This window comes from Candoia aspera, chromosome 2, assembly GCF_035149785.1.
Source record: "Candoia aspera isolate rCanAsp1 chromosome 2, rCanAsp1.hap2, whole genome shotgun sequence".
NCBI lineage: Eukaryota > Metazoa > Chordata > Lepidosauria > Squamata > Boidae > Candoia > Candoia aspera.
In genome coordinates, this window is record NC_086154.1 from 242,469,719 (window position 1) to 242,489,767 (window position 20,049).

General features: G+C 36.6%; 1 protein-coding gene across 1 annotated transcript in view; it reads right to left on the reverse strand.

The window, feature by feature from the left end:
• Positions 1-3,975: 3,975 nt before the first annotated feature.
• The window catches only part of ITGA2 (integrin subunit alpha 2), a 68,421-nt gene continuing 52,347 nt past the window's right edge, over positions 3,976-20,049 (reverse strand). Inside the window, exons 19-30 of the mRNA XM_063295678.1 lie at positions 19,862-19,941; positions 18,993-19,137; positions 17,721-17,807; positions 16,625-16,701; positions 15,948-16,031; positions 15,355-15,457; positions 14,891-15,001; positions 13,974-14,078; positions 13,490-13,603; positions 11,703-11,792; positions 5,706-5,822; positions 3,976-4,242 (exon numbers count right to left, since the gene is read on the reverse strand). Coding sequence (XP_063151748.1) covers positions 4,153-4,242; positions 5,706-5,822; positions 11,703-11,792; positions 13,490-13,603; positions 13,974-14,078; positions 14,891-15,001; positions 15,355-15,457; positions 15,948-16,031; positions 16,625-16,701; positions 17,721-17,807; positions 18,993-19,137; positions 19,862-19,941 — 1,203 coding nt within the window. The 3' untranslated portion in view covers positions 3,976-4,152. The remainder of the gene's footprint in view (positions 4,243-5,705; positions 5,823-11,702; positions 11,793-13,489; positions 13,604-13,973; positions 14,079-14,890; positions 15,002-15,354; positions 15,458-15,947; positions 16,032-16,624; positions 16,702-17,720; positions 17,808-18,992; positions 19,138-19,861; positions 19,942-20,049) is intronic.

The window sequence follows — 20,049 nt, forward strand, 5'->3', positions numbered from 1 at the left end:
ATTTTGGATGATCATTTTTATAAATGCAGGAAGCATTTGCAACATGGCCAGCTGTTTACAATACACAATGCTTGGATTTTTTTCTCTGTGGTAATGAGCCTAAATCCTTAAAGTCAGGATTTACTAAAGTCAGGACATAGTAGAATTGTACTCCAAAATTGGACTTGTACAAATTATGGTTCTCCAATTTCTGAAAGGAATGAGAGAGAGAATGAAATCACCCATCCCATTTATTTAGGAATACTACTGCTTTATGCAGGCACCTTTGTATCTTAAAACCATTGTCTAACTCTTGGTCCTTTCAGATCAAATCACCTTTTGAAGTTTTGAGTATGCTACAAGTTCTGTGGTGGAACTGAAATATAATGAAAGCCATAGTAATGAAAAAATATAGTTCTCACTGACTTTGCCCGCCATCATCGTAAAATTAGATGACATCCCCAATCACCATAAAATTAGGGTAAGGGCCACAGGGTTCTCACTAATTCTATTAAAAACATGGCAAGAAAATTAAAGTATTAGTACACAAAGTTTTATGGGAAGCAGTTCAAAGTTTAAATCAGTGTGCCCCTCAAGAACCAGAGGAAGAGAATGGACAATGCATATTCTATACTGGCAGTGAACTTCGTTGTTTTGGTGTCTTCAAGTTAGTGTTGACTCCTGGCAACTGCCTGGACTAGTCACTGCAGTTTTCTTGACAAGATTTCTGGAGTGGTTTGCCATTGCCTCCTTCTGAGGGCTGAGAGAGAGTGACTGGCCCAAGGTCACCCAGTTGGCTTTGTGCCCAAGACAGGACTAGAACTCATGGTCTCCTGGTTTCTAGCCTGATGCTTTAACTATTACACCACACTGGCTCTCTTAGCAGTAAACTTTGCATTAGGAGAATATAAAAGATCAGCAACAACAAACTTCAGATGTATTTTTGCAAATGCTGCTTGTTTCCATATAAACAAATGTATTTTCCAAATTTTTGAACCAAACTATTTGAGGAAAAAATTATGTAATAGATGCCCTGAAGTTCCCTTTTTCGTCATCTCCTAAAATCCACATCCAACAAAACAAACAAAAGTACAGATAGCTAGATGACCTAAAAATACGCTTCTCTCTATATTAGGGTTGTGGAAAATATAATTCAGCAATAAAAATCTACACTGGGATGGTTCAAAAATTTATTTAGCCAGATCCATCTTTCTTTAGAACACAAACTTCAGTATATTCATTTGTTTTGGAACAAAGTGCAAAATACACATAAAGGCTTGGTCTGTACAACACGCATTGTTTACTGAATTTTTTAACCAAAATAAAAAATGCAGAAAAGTACAAGATCATAATAAACATACATTTTCCAATTATTATAAACAAGCACAAACATTTATTGAACCAAAGTGCCTGAACTTTAAATTAACCACAGCAGTTAGGTTCACATAAGTTGACTACATTTTTGCCAACTATGTTCTGTGAACCCTGATCCTAGGAGACAAAATACATCTGTATTCATATTACAGAAAACCAGTACTTTCTGCATCATACCCAACAGCAGTGAAAACACTGACTCAAGCAGATGGTAATTACAATCCATCAGGAACATCTGCATCAACGCTGTTGGGATATATTCAAATGCAGAGGAGATTTGTGCTGAATCAGCCTTAAGATAACTTACCTTAGGCTGGAGAGAAACCTGACTGATGTTTTCCTCTTCATGGAAACACAAACCATGAAAATTAAGAGTTTCCTGGTATTTTAGCCAGTGTTAAACAAAAGTAAAAATAATAGTAATAATTTATTAGATGTAGTCAACAGAAGCAACTTATTACAGGTGAGAGCATGTATCTTCCAGTGTTACGGACTTGGGTTATACGTCAATATTTATTCAGAAGCTATGCCTTACTGTAGTCAATAGAGTTTACTGCTATGTGAGTGTGTAAGTGCTAGGAATAGAGATGCTTGTGATCTTAGTGAAGAATGCAAAAACAGTGGTGCAAATGGCTGCAACTAGGCAGAATAACTTAACTGCCCATCAGAGCAGCCCAATTCCAAAATTGAAAGGTTCCCTTTAAGGCTAATGCAATGAAATAATTCTGGGTTCTAAACGTTGGGTTTGAAGATTTAAATACATGTAATGATGGTCAAGAACAAACCTAATGGATAAATCACAGTGTAAACAAAGTGAATGAATTTGCATGACCGTGAAGATATGCAGGAGGAAATTAAACATACAACTTGCTCCTGTTCTCAGAATATTCGTCTCTTGGTTCTGCAACATCTAATGAAAAATCCACTGTACTTCCGTTCTGACAGCTTAATATGCTTCAAATCCCATTAAAGCAATGCTCTTTGGAATCTTGTATTATAAAACCATAAAAGAATGTTGTGCATCTTAGAAAACTGCATACTTTTATCAGACTTGCCAGCTGAAAAGTGTAATGAAGGAACAATTGGTGAAAAGGAATTCATTAGACATACTGAATTGTTTAAAATACTGATTTTTTTAAAAAAAATCTGAAATTATTTTAAAATTCTGAAGGATCTAGAAAACTATAGTACAAGTAGTCCTTACTTAGCGACTGCCTCCGGCAGTGACTGTTAGCAGTTACAACAGTGGTGAAAAAGTAACTTTGCAACCAATCCTCACATGTACAACCTTCACAGCATCTCTCAATCATGGGTTCGCCATTACAGTCAGTCAGTATGCATTGTCCTGTGTAAAATTGTAAGCACAGTTGTGGTCATGTGATTTTTCACTTAGCAACTGCTTTGCTTAACAACCAAGTTGCCAGTCTCAATTGCGGTTGCTAAACGAGGACTACCTGTACCATAATCTGGATTACAATATGATCACTAGAAGACAGAACATTCAGAAATTAGTGCCTTAGTCCTAAAGATACACAAATACTGTTTTACACCAAGAATTTTAAATGAGGCCAGCCATTCTGCTCTCAGGTTTATTTGGCTCATAAAGGTCACTAAATCTAATGCTGGCCATGGAATTCTAGGACTTGAAGTCCACCAATCTTAAAGTCCCTAAGGTTGAGAAGCACTGCTCTAGTTAATGCTTTTAAGGGTTTACTGAGCATTTTATCACTGCTTTTCAGGCAGCAATCCTATGGTTTCTGTGAGTTTCCTTTTCATTCATTCATTCATTCATTCATTTCAACAGCTATTTGAAAGCACCTAGAAAAATAGCCAAAAAGGCATAAGAGATTTACTTGCTGCATAAAACTGAATTAAAAATTTCAAAGTGACATTTGATTAGTATTGCACATGGATTACCTTATATCAACATAGCACTTAAAACCATCATTCAAATCAAATCAGCATTCAATAATTAACAAAGGCAACCAGTATAATAAACATCAATCAGAATGAATTATCCATACATTTTCTGCATGATTTTAGAAGGTCTATTCTTAATACAGACTGGTCTGCAATAGTGTATCCAGTTGAATGTAGTTTACTGTTACAGCTTGAGTATGCAACCAACTCTTGGCCGAGTCTTGATAAGACTTGCTTTCATGTAATGTAGTATGGTTCTAACACATTTAGTAATCTTTGCAATCATATCTATGGCTTTTTTAGATGATGCATTAATAAGTGCTATCCTTTCTTTGATGCCATAATGAAATGCAAATAGTTGTATATTGTTGAGCAATACTGTGCTAAGCTATGATGGTCAGGTTCACAAGTCACATTTATTCACAGCCAAGTAAACAAATCAATTTATGGTTTACATTTATACCTGAATCCAGGCACTGATTGTGATGATGCTGGCATTGCTCAGTATGTGTAAACGTTTGAATAACTCAAGAGGTGATTTTGACTGCAGGATGAAAATTAACAGGTCTTGTTAATGGTGAATAAAGGTAATCTATTCCACATGTATGCTTATCAAGGATATAAAACAGTATGCCTGGCAGATTTCAGCATTGTTTCTGGTCCTGCCAATTCAGAGGGTCCATTAATAACAATACAAAAATATACAAAAACAAAACCTTTATACAACTGTAAACAAAAGCCCAAACTGACCAGCAGTTATATGTACAATATTTTCACTTATAAAAAGTGTAAAACCTTTTAACAAGGCACTTAAACAGTGTGATTGCAAGCATTGCTTGTGACTCAGGATTTGTACACCCAGGAATATTTTTGCTGTATTTATTCTCTGTCTTTAGTAAGTCCTGTAATCTCATCCATGTCTTCCAAATCTGTTCCCATTTTCTTGTATTTTCTCTTGAAGAAGCCAAGCTGCAAAAAATTTTTGAGAATATTTATATTTGGTATTATTTAATGCTAGAATGTAGCATCAAGGATATGATTCATACTGTTTCTCCTGTCCTTCAATTTTGATTTTTAACAAAAGGTTGTCCTTAAATCCAAACCAGACAAACTGTGGTTAACCTTAACCATGGATGGCCAACCCCTTTGACCCAGAGGGCTACATATTAGGATGTGTTAAAAGTCTCTAGGGCAGGGTTTCTCGACCAGGGCTCCATGGCTCCCTAGGGTTCCATGAGAGGTCACTAGGAGTTTCCTGGGAGATCACAATGTATTAAAAAATTATTTCAAATTCAGGCAACTTCACATTAAAGAGGTAAGTTTCATTCTTTATTTTAGTTAAAGAACACTGTTAATACATATATATAGGCCTGCACATGAAACAGATATAATTCTGGCCTATATTTGAGGCTGAATGTGCAGGGTTTCCCTGAGGCCTGAAAAATATTTCAGTGGTTCCTCCAGAGTCAAAAAGTTGAGAAAGGCTGCTCTAGGGTCTCACAATGTACAAGCAGGCAAACATACACCATATTTGCTAATCTTATCTTCTTTCCCTCAACTAGTATGAAGACTGATCACAGTTCTAGGACTGAATGTAATTAAAATTACATTAATTGACCGGATGAGCTATATCAAAGAACAGAATGCACGCACATAATCCTTACCTCAGATACATGTGAAACCTGAATATATCTGAACTGAGCATTAGCCACTAGAGTACAGTATGTGCATTCAAGAGATGAAAATCTGATCTTCAAAGGTTTTGGGGAAAAAAACAGTTCTAAATTCCCACTGGGAATATGACTGACTGACTCGTGAGCATGAGCTACAAAACGATAGGCCTTATGGCAATGATTACACATCCCATGGCTCCATTATTAACTGGGTAGCTCAATATAGGACAGAATTGCTTAGGAGATTTTTATCTCAAAATCAAACACTCTTGACATTCTTGATTCTCACCACTTAAAGAAGTTTTTGAAAGCTCAAAATATACGGTACTTCTTTCAGTGAGAGACCTTATTCAAAATCTTTACAAGGTTTATAGCTAAGCTGGACAGCCTTCATGTCTATAGATAATATATGTCAGCGTGAGAGGCCAGTGATGGGAAGTGTGTGTGTGTTTGTGTGTATCACTCATGGTAGAAACTCCGTTTACTGGGGTTTTTTTCCCCTTAAGGGGGACATTTGGAAGGCGAATTCTTTTATTTTCTTAATTTTCTTAAACTTATTGTTACACTTACATTCAAAACTGCTGCCAAATTGTGCTACCAATTTTGACAATTGTAGCATGTGAAACGCTAGGGACTGAAGGACCTCACATAGCCCTGGAGGACTCAGATTGCCCAGTCCTGTTTCAAGTAATACTGTTTAGCTATGCAGGATGAAATCTATCATTGGATCAACTTTTAAACTCCTAAACTTTTACTTACTTTCCATAAAACAGCAGTGAGAATTATTAGCAAGAGCAGGCCTATCAGGACACTTGCTATTACAATTCCAATTGGTATTTCTGCTTTCTCATCAGGTTTGATTATTGTAATTGGAATCTAAACAGAAATAAGTGTAGTTATTTCAAAGAGCAAAAGTGGTCCTTTTCATAAAAAAATGATAAACATTCATTTTGCATGCATTCTTTAGATACTAGCTAACAGCATAAAGATAATTATTGTGGTCACAATAAACTGTACAGGAATGAGTGCATCCTCTAATTTCTTGTACCAATATTCAGATATATTTTCATTCCAGAAACAGTTAGGAATTTCAGAATGGTAATACATTTTGTACATGCAGTGTTCCTTCTTTGAAATGTTTTAAAAACTCATTCTGTTTCTTTCAAAAAAATGAAATTGCACATTTGCGACATCACTACCTAAGATAAAACGAATACGAAACATCCTATTTGGAGAAATTAAAATTACACCATTCTTGTAAGTAGCCCAGAGCTATTGAGATGAATACCACGTTTATTTCTATTTCTAAATACAGGTTTTTAATGAAGTGAAGTGCCTGTGCATTCACCCACATATTCAAACAGCCAGGAGAAGCTTCTGTAGCAATCGTGTGAGCCTGGAAAAAGATGCAGCTGTTGTAACTGTGCAAAAAGTGATGCTTTGTACATGTCCCTATGTATTCTGAAGCATCTCTCATAGGATTATATAGTTCTAATTTTTAAAGATTTCCTTTAAATTTCTTGGAAATCGTTGTAAATATACCCTATTTTGATTTTGATAGTTTAGATTCCACTCAACAAACATACTCACTAAAATCCTTCAAATGTGTGTGGGATTTAGGCAAAGGCAGATTATGTAAACATTCCTAGTTAGTGCACTGCTTAGACTCAGATCTGGGGATCAATATATGCCTGTCCTTATTTGTGCAAACACAGAAAAAAGAGATTGAACAGAATCCCGAATCCCTTCTATTTCAGTTCACTTTCCCAGATAGAGTTACTCCTCCCAAAAGACAAAACATCTGAACTAAGCATGGCATGGAGAACTCCGGGATTTGTCCTCCTCACCCATTCCCCTCCTTCTCCAAATCCTAAAACTTTCCATAAAATGAAGCTGATTATAAATACAGTACAGATGTTCCTATTGCCTTCCAAAGATACTGAGTTTTCAAACATCTATGGAAGCTCAAAATAAACTTTGAAAATCTGGGGAAAAAAATCTTTTACTCAATTGCTCTTATGCAATTTAATTTCAGAAATCAAACTGAATTTGGCTTAACCCTAACCCTAACCCCACCGTGAAATAATATAAATATTTACAATTTTACAAGATGGGCAGCCATATCAAGGGATCTATCTGTCTGTCCTCCAGAAGAGTTTACAACAAAAAGGTAATATTAAATTTTTAAAAACACATTAATAACCAAATAAACAGTAAACATTCAAAGAATAATCCAAGAAATCACGTTGTCTTCAAGCACAGCTAAGAAGCTAGTAGAATAGATGATTATGTAGAGTTTCTGGAGAGAACCCTGCACAACCAGAATTCCACCAACAGAAAGCCTTGCAGTTTTTCTGCTCAGAAGACTATGGCGCCTGGGGTGATCCCGTGGCACAGCTCTACAAAAGCAAGTCATATGGGAACACATACCCTAGAGACTATTTCTGAAGCCAATACACCATTTTTAAATACTCATTTTTATTCTCAGACCTATATTTCCACACAGAATGCCAATGAAAACCTAGAACTGAAACCCTTCTAACAACACCAGGGCCTATGATTTATACACAATGGTCCCAGATCACCTCAGCTCAGTGTTCCTCAACCTTGCCGACTTTAAGATGTGTCCACACGTCTTAATAGTTGCCAAGGTTGAGAAACACTGCTCTGTCAGGATGAAATCAATGCCCCTTGTCTCAATGCCCCTTTTCCTAGTCAGATGGTGATCCGTTTCATCAGTACTACTGCTTTCTATATTAATATACTTCCATCAAATTTATAAATCTAGCTTTAGCCCTTAATGCCTTAACATTGAAGTGAGCGTGGCTAGGATATTTAAGGATTTTTTCCTCCTTAAGTTTTGAAAGGAGTTTATAGATAGAAGAACTATCAGTAGGCACCAGATGCAACCCCAATAAGCAAATCAGAATAATTTCTGTTCTCAATGTAAAGATTGCTTTGCATGGCGGTCCCCAGAGAAACTGGGTCTGAGTATAAAACCCAACGGTTATAGGAATTCTTGGAACAACAGCTTCATGTATAGGTTGGATTTTTAATCCTGTGTTTTATTAGGACACTCTTGAAAAGAATCCTCTCCCCAAAAACAAGTTGATCTCAAATGCAGGTATGAAAGACCTTCCTTAAGAAAATGAGATCAGAGACAAAAGACTATTCCTTATAGAAGAGTCCCAAGGAAGGTCTCTCATAGTTTCACCATGGGGCAGACCTTTAAAATAGCTATAATGCCAAGTCCGAAGCAAAGCAAATCACAGTTGCTTCCCATCAGGTTTACTGTGGACATCTGCCATCAGGAAATCTGAATTATTATACCAATTAATCTAGCTATATCCCACTGGATCCATTCCAATGTAATGTGGAAGAGGACTTCCTGCCCATTATCTGCAACAATTAATAATAAAATAATCATCATAATAGAGAAATATGAAGGACGTACACTGTAGCATAAACCTAGCATGTTGGGCATTTTATATGATCTCCTGCTACATGTAACATCACTAATCTCCACAGGAGGGCACCAGTTTACATATTTTATTGAAAGAGTTAGGCTCCAATTCCGAACAAGATACAGGAATAAATTTAATTGAATAAAGTGAATTTTACTTGTCAGCAAAGAGACTCAGAACAATAAAATTGCTCTGTTTTTAAAGCAAGGTTATATGCTTCTTCTGCTCTTCCACACTGTGACTTTTGGGGAAATGCAGGAGGTTGAAAATGATTTTTTCCCCTTCTTTCTGCAATCCCCTATTTCTCTCTTGCCAAATCTGCTCCAAAATTAAGGGCGATATTTTCCTACAGAATATGAGGTGGTACAGTAATCTATTTTAGGATTTTTCTGGGATTATGCAAAGGTTATTTTAGTCTTCCAGGTGCTTTAATGTAGTATGTAGTTAACATTAATGCTGAACTGGGCATTTTTACTTAATTATCTGCTAATTATTGTTTATGCTTTTATTATTATTACCTGTTTTAAGTTTAATATTTTAATTTAAATGTCACATTATGATTTCATTATAAATTGTCATAAGACATCTAGGGAGAATGTGGTTTTAAAGGACAGTAAAGTTTTAACAGAATCTAGCCAAAATGAAAGGTTGCTACTTCTTTGTGGAATCCTGTGCAGGAACAATAGACAAATTAGATAGTAAATTAGATAACCTTTCCACTGCAATAAATGAATCCACCAGTTGTCCTTTTCCATTTTATATCAAATATCAGGATAACAGGGAAAGATTAGGTGAAGCTTCCCTTGAGTCTATGTGACTTGGACACAGGCATACATAGGTATCCTCGCTTAGTGACCACTCATTCAGCAACCATTCAAAATTACGACAGCGCTGAACAAGGAGACTTATGGCCAGTCCTTGAAGTTGCAGCTGTTGCAGCGTCCCCGCAGTTACCTTATCGCAATTCGGGTGCTTGGCAACGGGCACACAATTACAACAGTTACAACACCCTGCTATCAAGTGATCACCATTTGTGACCTTCACTGCCTTTCAACAAGCAAAGTCAATGGAAAAGTCAGCAGGAAGTCGCAAGTCATCACGTGATGTCGTGCTCAATGACCGCAACCGGAACTGCTGTTGTAAGTCAGTGCTGTCACATGATTTTTCGCTTAGCGATAGAGGTCCCAGTCCCTATTATGGTCATTAACTGAGGACTAACTGTAATTAACTTGTTAAAGACTGAAATAGTGTGCCACTGCTTGCTTACAGAATGTTTTTAATTGCCCAGTTTAGTAACAGCTTTAGCTTCCTATTACTCTTCTCCAGGTACTAACCTGGTATAACCTTGCTTAGCCTGATCTTGTTACTCACAAATATTTACATGTCCAGATGCTTCACAGAGTAGAAGTTCTCCTGCAACTAACCGAGTGAGGAGACACCTACAGAAGGAAGTACTCCCAAATATGTTTACAAAAATAGACTTTGATGGACACAGATGACAATTGAACTCACATCTTCAGATTCTTGTTATAGCTCTGCCTTTTTAATTGCTAGCTAGATTATTGAAAAGGGATGTGCTTCTTCCTTTCCTAAATTTCATAAGCTTCAATTTGATTAGTTTGGGAGCGGTTGTGTGGGAGGGATGACTAACACTTAGCAGAAATATGCAACAGTTTCAGCCATATAAACCCTTTAAACAATTTGCCAACCAAATTTGGCCTCATCAAAATTCATGGTAACATTTGACAGATAACATTGCTTAAGTCCTGAGTAACTTTAAAACTCTCAAAATAATTTAAGCTTATTAATAATAACTTTAGGAAAAGGAGATTTTTTTCCTGCCAAATCATGCCCTACAGTTTTAAATATATTTCCCAAAAGGAAATCGACTCATCCAAAAGGAAGATTAGACAAAAAGGGTTATAAACAATGAACACAAGAACCTGTACATTGCCCAACTTCCTTTCTTTGTCAGCCACGGCTCCTAGCACCCACTGGACTCCCACCAGTCATGCACACGTGACACAGTTACATATAAAGGCAGGGCATTCTTTAAGGACAGATATATACAAGGTCTATACATATCCAAAACCCATACAGACATTAGAGTTAGAGTTTTGTATATTTGTCCAGATTTTTGCAGATCAGATATGGTGGCTCTAAACTACACAGACAGATGGACAAGCACTTTGCACAGAGGTGCACAAATTTGAATTAATGACTTAAATTAAATTAAATTAGTCTTTAAATTGAGAAACTGTTTGCAGAAATGAGCAGGCATAAACCTATGCATGTTTCCTGAGCGATAAGCTTTACTGAGTCCAGTGGCTCTCAGGTATTGCTCTGCTGGGGAGTTTAGCTCAACTCACTCAGTGTAAGGTGGGATGGAATCTGGTGCACTGAGAAGTTACTTTTTCATAACAAGCAAACAATTGCAGGTGACTTTTGGGTGAGCTGCAGACTTAAATGCCACTGTATAATGAGTCTCAACACGTTTAGTGGCTTTTACTGCCAGTTAGTCGTTCAGTTGGTGTATTAGCCCCATCTTCCCCTCATTCCCCTTCAAGTGAAAATCCACCTGCAGGATTAGCATGGCCCTATAGTCCTTGAAGTGAAAGCTTCTTGGCCCTTGCACCTCCCACCTCTCCACTCACTTTCAATGCCACCTTTCACTCGCTTGTGTTCATCAGCACCTTTGTTTGTCACCATATTCTCCACAAATGAAAGACAATCTACTGCTACCTTCGATTCACAGTTAATTATTGGGAAACAAGCCTCAACTTCCTTTTGAGGTATTCACAGATAAATAAGGCATAGTGGAAGCTGGTGTCTTGGGTAGGGAGAGCAGCTGAAGGCAGGAATTAATAGTGGAATTTGGTGAAAAGAGCATGATGTGTAGGGCAACTTCCAGGAACAAGTCTTGAGGGAAGGATCATTTTAAGAACATCTGTACAAATGAGGGAGTTAGGGAGAAAGTGGCATGGCCCACAGCACAAGCACAACCGCTCTTGAATCCACATGTTCAGGTCCAGGAGTAATTCACTACAGAAAGGAAATAATCTGAGCAATTTCAAGACCAAGGATGCAAAGCGTAGGGTTAAAAGGACAGATTCACACAACAGAGAAAAATGTTTCTTTGAAACCCACCCTGCTGCAGCATGAATCAGTTTCACCTAAGGGTAGCCTGGAACTAAGTTCTCTAACCAGACAATTCTTTGTTCCAGCCTTTTAGCACTAAAACTTCATAATGAAATTTAGCAGAGTAACCCTGGAAACATAAAGTCACACTCACTGATAAAGAACTTTCTCCTGTTATAAACAGCTCGGAATCATGGGCATCAATTTCTGCGCTGGCAGATAATTCTATTTTCTGGAAGGTTGACTGCAACAGAAAAATACAGCATACTGTACATCTTACATTCAAAAAATTGCATTTCATCAACCATATAAAATATTTAAGGCTTCAAGCCCATTTAAAACTGTTTGCCATTTAGACAAGAGGAATAACTTCTTGCTCACAACTATCTTTCATAGTTTTAATGAAAGATTGTTGGCCTTACTTCTTCACCTTGGATTGAAATCTTAAGGATCTTCCCAATTAAGTTCCTGCTAAATAAACATGCACAGGACTGGATTAATAGGAAGCTCATTTTATGATTTGCATCAAATTCTTCATGGATTTAAATCCCATTAACAATCCCATTAACTTCAATAGGTCTGATGTCTGAACAGATATGCGTAGTTACATTTAAAGTCCCATCCTTCTTGTTTTGCAACGATTATGTCCCAATATGTTTTAGGAAAAACTTTTAACATATATAGTAGAAAAGTAAATGGAGTGGGCTTAGGGTGGCCTTATATAATAAGGAACAGGATTCAAAACTTTTAAAAGCTGTGGAAGAAAGAATTTCGGCAAATGGACAATGATCAAGCCAGCAGGACCACTGTTTCATTGTGATCTGGCCAGCTTGAAATGGATTGCAGTATTTTATTACATTTAAATACATACCTACTTAAGAGCTGTTAAGTTTGTATTCCTAGTGTGCCTGTTAGGGCAGGGTTCCCTTCAAAAGTGACAGGCTTCACCTTTAGTCTGTGATAAAGCCCAGGAAACCAAGGCTACACCCTTGTATCTCATCCTGCTTCACGTGTAACTAAAGGCCATACTTCTTCAGAATTAGGACTGTGCAAATCTTTCGAAAGATGTCCTTTGGAATGTTTGGGAGTGGCCTGGGGCAAGTCTTTGGAATAATTAAAGCAGCTGTGTCTTTTTCCAGGCTGATGCAGCTGCTTCAGAAACTGCCCCAGATATTTTTGAATAGGCATATGTGCAGAGCCAGTTCTCTTTGAGGGAAGTGGCTGTGCATGCACACCCATGCAAAGATGGCTGGGAGATGATTCTGAAGCAGCCTCATGTGCCAGAAAAAGACATGGCTGCTTTAATTGTTCAAAAAGAAGTGCTCCACAGGCATTCCCACATGTTCTGAAGCACTTCTTTGGAACAATTTGCACAAGCCAACTAAAAATGTAGTGCACAGCTGCTTTTCTACTTTTATCTACAAGTAAGCAAATACGGTCTTCAACCAGATTGCAATTGCCACAGATAAGCCTGGAAATTCGAATTCTCTTATCCACTCACCTCTGAACTCACCCTCATTTTTTAAGAAGAATTTGGTACAAACAAGGTTTTTTTTTCCTTTATAAAAATACTATAGAGGGAAGGAGCACAACGAATAGTGAAAAGGAAGTAGAGGGGAAAGTTAATTCTCTCTTTTTGTACTTTCAGTTTGAAGGTCATATGCAGTGAAGCTGCACTCTACATTTTCCCTATAAAGTTGGATCCTTAAGTCTTTCATTTTGCTTTAGATTTAATTTGTTTTTTGTTTAGATTTAACATAGATTTTGAAAAGTCAATAACAAAGTATCCCCCTATATGTTATAAGCAATTATAACCACTGTTATAATTGCTTATAACACACTTTTACTATATTTTGTAAAGTAAGAGAAAAGTGTGATTTTTCTTTCAATTTTGTAAATACCCAGAGGCTGGTAACCGATTAAAACCCATGTAGTACTTACAGTTGCAAATGTCCCATTCCAGATTCTAGTAGAAATATTAACATAATTTTCAGGTTTCAGAGATATATCTTTTAACGTGCAGATGACTGTATCACATCTGACATTCTTACAGTTCTTTCAGACAAGAAAACATGAAAATATAACATTGTTGATTTGTTGTTTATTATTTTAAAAAAATGATAGTATAGCAATTCATATATTTCACATTTTCCCATCTCCCCACCCAACCTCAACTTCCATTTCAGGCATTCTTTTTCTTATGTGAGTAGCTCCATTTAGACTCCCATCAACAGATCATTTTGTGGCTCAAATCCCAAGACCTTGAAATTCAGACAATTGTAGCAATCCCCATTACAGCCCTCCCATAAAGGAGCCATAAAAAGAGGGACACATCTACTTTGTAGGCTGTGGCTGCCCATCACTGCTCCAGAGCAGTTACATAAGAACTTAGGTCTTGGATATTGCAGCTATGCATTTAACTCACCAATTCTTTCAAATCTTTGAAGTTTTCTTTCCAAAATGATGCAACGTAGCCTTGTGATCCGATTTTATGTGGATTGATGGGTCCATGACAGCTGATGTCACTGCCCTATAAGGAGAATGCAACAATATAAAGGGGCACATTAATTTTTGTGCTATTGATAATCTAATGTCCACTGCTATTACTCAGTGGAATAGCCTTAGTAATAAATATAGAATGAGTTAGAAAAACACTGGGGATATATTGCATTTTGGTATTCTGGAGAAAGATGAGAACAAGCAATCCAGAGCAGAGCTTTCTACAGTTTCAAGAAACAGGGATAGGATTTACTATAGCCAAAATTTTCTACAAATTCTTATTGTTCTTAAAAAGTGAAGAGCTATTCTGTATCTTTATTCCCTTGTTCCCCTTCTTCAATGTTTTTGGCTCTATGAGCAGAATTTTGCATTTAATTTCAGGTTACAGCAAGCATCCAAGTGCATAATCAATGCAATTTTATATATAAAGTCAACATGGTCTAGTTAAACACCAAACCAAGAATCTGAGATTTGAAGATAAAAGATCAGTTAATTTATTCCCAAATTTATTTGAAAAAGAGTAGAGATTGCCCACCATAGTGTTCAAAAACTACTTTTATTATTTATAGTAATATTGATCCAAAAACATCTGTAGATGTTCACAAAAACAGAAGAGGAGGAACAATCCATCATAAGAAGTCACACAGTGCAATCTTATGCATCTTATGCCCTATTGAGTTTAAGTACTTATTCCCAAGTAAGTAGGTATAAAATTGCAACTTTAATCAGGTATATATCAGCTGTTGAGAGGCTTAAACTGTCTCATTATCACTGAAGTTTCTGTATTAGTTAGCTTTGTATCATCTTCATTACTGTCTTATACTTAAAATACCATTGTTTCACCTGACTGGTGTGCACTGCAGTCACATACATCAAAGGATTATTCCCTTTAGTCTGATTAGGAATATGGATTTTTAAAGTTGCCATATTGATTGGATTATTTCCTCTTGTGACCTGGAAAGCAAGAGAGGGATTAATACTGGGCATAATTCCAATAGTTAATGGCCTACATTGCAAAAGCTATTTTCTCTTAATTAATGCTAGAAAGGAAGTCAGGCAGGCTCTTTTACAGCTATGAAAAGGGTATATACTTCGGATTGTTTAGATTCTGGGCAACCCCATCTAGAAGCAGAGCAGATCTGAGAATAGAATCTTCTGGTGGTAGCCAATTTAGTATGATTTTTAACTCTAAAGGTAGGTTTGATCATCACACTAGGCCAAAAGCAAGTTGTGTTTTACTTTAGCATTACTTGTGAACAGATTAATGTCCGCTATATATTTAAAAGATGCTGAAAATGTTTACTGACCTTAACTGAAAAATTAAATGCAGGTCCAATTTCATCGAAATTATTCACCATGGAGTAAACGTTATGATTAGAATATACTTCATAGAAGTCCATACTAGTAAACCTGAGGAGAAATAAATTATACATAGGTTTTGGGAGTGCAGATATTTAGGATATAATTTTCCTTTCAATATTAAAGGACTCTAAGTTTGGAAATATATCTGGAAGAGAGTTGTTTTAATCTAGGTTTATTTTTGTTTACTTTAAAAAACAACAGTGTTATAGCAATAACTGTCAATATTGTCCAGGACATTCACAAAGAATGTTGTGTTTGTGAGAATGTCAACAACTGACAAATATTGTCTGTTCCAGCAGCTTATCTGAAATATTTCTCCCACTTTTTTTGTACTTCTCTGTGTCTCTATTCCTCTTTTTCCTGGATCCTTCGAATGCTAGAAAACCATCTGTGTCTTCCACACATGCAGGACAATCTTTGTGTACACGATTTCTGCCACAGTGTTATGTCCATTGAATTCATGTAGGGTTAGGGGTAGGATTAGGGTCTATTACACTAACAGAATGACTTTAATACATGTAGGCTGATTTAGAGTTACCTCATTAAGTGAAGTTCTGCATCATAACGAACTGGAAGTGTTAGGTTCACTTGATTGTTTGTATAATCTTCTTCATTACTTGCACTGTTAAGTAAAACAATAAAATATATATATTTGAAAACATTTACTAAGTTATAATTTCCATATTTATAATTCTATCAGGAGGCTCAAAATAAATTTGTCTAAGGACAGTTCAGAGACAGAAGAGAGTCACAAACTGAAAATTAATCTGGACGTGCAAGATATGAGGGGTGTGAAGTGTGTTAATCTGATGATATTTATACTGTTCACCCTAAACTCTATAGGAGGGACAGGAATTGGAAATAAGCGGCTTTCTTTTCCTCCAGTTCTGGCAGATATGTTCCACTGTGTATCTTCAGGCAATAAGTTATTTTATCATAACTTATAATAAGTTGTAAGTTTTTTTGAATAAGCAAAACCTCCAGCCTGAAAACTTCCATGTGCTCTTAAAGATGGCCTAGCAACTAATTAGCTTTTTGACAAGTTTAGGATTAAATATCTTGTTATTTTTTATTACTGTGAAGTTGCTGTTATTTGATCATTGACTTCTTTGTTTGTGAAAGCGGATATCTTGAATAACAGAGCATTCAAACTGAGGAAGTATGGGTTTGGCTGCAAATACTGTTTTGAAGTATAACAGGAAATTTACAGTGTACCTCAAAGCTTGAAAATGTAGTAATACCACATTCTGAAAAATTTTCAAACTGAAGTCAAAATTAATGTCAAAGGATACCTGTGAAAAAAACAAAGATGGAAGATAACATTAAAATAAGGAAGATCATTATCATTAATCACCAAAGCTTCTTTAAAGAATAAGGTCAGATATTCCATAAAAGGGCTTTATAGCACTTCAGATTTTATTCCAAACAAATACTTTGGTATGCATAGGGACATGAATGTAGCACCTGTTTGAAACTAATTAAAGCAACTGCATCTCTTCCCAGGATTACACAGCTGCCCTGGATACTCCAAAGCACCAATCCAGAACTGAACTGCATATACTGTACCACACACCTCTATTCTATATTACCATTATGCCTTGATCAACCTCTGTTCTCTAACAGAAGCACAAAGGCACCCTTGATAACCATTTTTAAGAGACATATCCTTATTACGTTGCCTCTGTCTCATCCTTAGCTCACTGAAAAGGCAGCCTGAAATCATTCTGCTGTTGAAGAGTAGCTTTCCTTCCCTCCAAACAAATGTAGCTATATGAACAATGTATGATATGGCTGGTGATGATGTGGTCATGGGTAGGCATCTCCACAGTTCCTACTGGCAGCTTAAGTCTGTTGCAGAAGCAACCCCTCACAGTCCTGTTGCTGGGCACTGCCTGCTATGACCTTCTTTACTTCAGCTGTGAGAGACGGGCACCTGCCTAGGCCTTTCTGTTGTTGATGCTTTTGAGATGGGAATATCAAGCTTCTGACAGATCATCTCTTTGTAAATGAATGTTGGTCTTCCAGGAGATCAATTCACCCAATTTGTAACTCTGCAGGCTACTTCAACAGACCAATTAAAACTATAACATGGTGGAGATACAGCTTAAAAACAATGTCTGCCACAATTCCCCATTCCCCACTTTTCCTTCCTTGCTTGATGAAGTGTTCTTGGGAACTCAATTTTTTTTTTGTTAGCTTACATATTTTGCATTGCCCAACATAATGCTTTTCCTTTTTGTTTATTTTTTGTCCAAGCATATTAAAGTATTTCAGTCTGACGTTGAATCTGTAGCATTTCTTATTTAGATACCTCTTGCCCTGCTTTAAAAACAGGATAGCTGATTTGGCAGACAAGATGGACACCTGCCATCTGACATGAAACTTCAGTTTCATCCACCTAACAATAAAAAGCAGATATTTATTAGTATTAAATTCATGATTTTTGTCTAATGAAACTTCCATATGATATTTTGAGGGATAAGGATGCAGTTAATAGATGAGATTAAGAACTTGGTCTTCTGCTAATAGAAGTTCCTTTTGTCTGTGGAAGAACTGAGAACCCATGGAGATTCCTCATTAGAGGAATAGGGAAGTGATTCTTGCTAATTCTTTGGCCCTGTTTTGGAGAAAACTCTTAAGCCTATGGAACAGGTGTTTAGAGAAGAAAATGAGAGAAATTGGCTAACAGGAACCCTGGCACAAAATCACTTCCCTGAGCATATATAACTCTGTCATATAGCAAGCAGGATTTTATTAGCATTCAACAATATTCTAAGAATAATGAACTGGGAAATTAAGATATTCATATATGGAAGACACCCATCTCCCAGAACTACATGAGTCAGTTTATTTTCCTACTCCATGTAGGGTTAACAGACTTAGTTTTGACTTTATCTTGGTACTGAATTACAACCCCCAACGCTATGGACAAATCTAGCCAAACTCAATAGTGCTTATTTCAGAATAAACATGCCAAGGCTTACATTTGATAGGATTGGGTTTATTCCCTATAGACATACTAAACAGTCTTCTTTTTTCAGAAGGTTTAGAGCAGTGTTTCTCAACCTTGGCAACTTGAAGATGTGTGGACTTCAACTCCCAGAATTCCCCAGCCAGCCTTGCTGAAGTCCACACGTCTTCAGGTTGCCAAGTTTGAGAAACACTGGTGTAGAGAGTAAGGAAGATGACCTCGATAGAGATATGCAAGCTCTGTCGCCAAGGCAACAAGGGATAAAACACATTTTAAGTTCAGAATGTCCAGATAACATTCAGAAGCAGCTCAGACGGACACCTCCCTAATTCACTGAACTATAAGGAGGAGGAGATACAATACAATTAGACTTGCAAGATTCTGTTATTATAGGCAATCTCAATAAAAGTAGTTTTAGCCTTCCTGTGGAGTTGATTCCTTGGTCTGGTGTACCTAATGAGGCTGAAAAGTATCTTCACAAGGGTGAAGAGATAGGATGGGATTTACTCTCACTAACTAGGAGCACACATCTAAAAGAAGATACTATTCTTTAATGAAGGAATTGGTGTTATTAGCATTAAGGACAGCAGTAAGAATAGAGATTATAGATACCACTGAAACATAAAAAGCATAAAGCAAGTTTTCAGAAAAAGCCACTTGAATTCTGGTGTTGTATGCATTTTCATCCAAGTTTTTCAACTTCACACCAAATATCAGTCTTTTGTTTTTGTTGGTGACAAGAACATATTGCTTGTTCCTGGAGAAGAAAAAGAAAGGAAAGAAAATGTGGTTAATATAGTCCTGGGATTCCTATAGGTACTGTTTCTGCAGACACCTTCCCTGCTGCTTACTATTCCCTCCACCCTATTCTACTTCTCAAAGGTTATTTTAAATTTCAACTTAATTTAAAAACGAGCTCCCATATTATAAAGTGGGTGTGCTCCATATAGCCATTTTCTTTGAGCCTCTACAAATGTCAAAGATGCCCATTGACCCCAAAAGATGGAGACTCCTGAAAGAGTGTATTTTTAACATCCAATCTATTACAAGTAAAATAGGTGAACTAACAATAGAATATCCAGACAAAATCCAGCAATGACACATATCTTGGGATCATCAAGTCTTTAAACATACTTTGTTCTTGTCTAGGAAACACTATGAATTATAGTTATCTCATACTTCTTCACAAAAAACAGTGATTCCTTCCTTCGAACTGCCCACCCACCCACTCACCCACTCACCCACAAAGGGCTATACATTCAAGAATGATGCGTACAAACATTCAGTAATTCACATATGGTAATTATTATTCCATTTATTTTTTCACATTGATGGAATCAGTGGATTCAATCCTAAATTCTGGAATTTAAAGCTTTATTTTGTCCTTACTTCTGAACATCTACTGCATTTATTTTCAAACCAGACAGGTCATTTTCCATTATGGAACAGAGCTGTGTGGTAGCAATACAAGCATTTCTTACCCAATATTTTTCGGTTCAACTTCAAGAATGAGATCCGTCTTACAAACTTCATCTTCACCACAGTCTTTGACAAATGGTATCTGCAAAATATAAAAGTAACCCAAAGCTTTTCATCTTCTTTGTTCAAGGCAAAGGATCTGTATTTCTCTTATTACAGCATTTAAACTGCTGATTTGGGTTTCTATGAT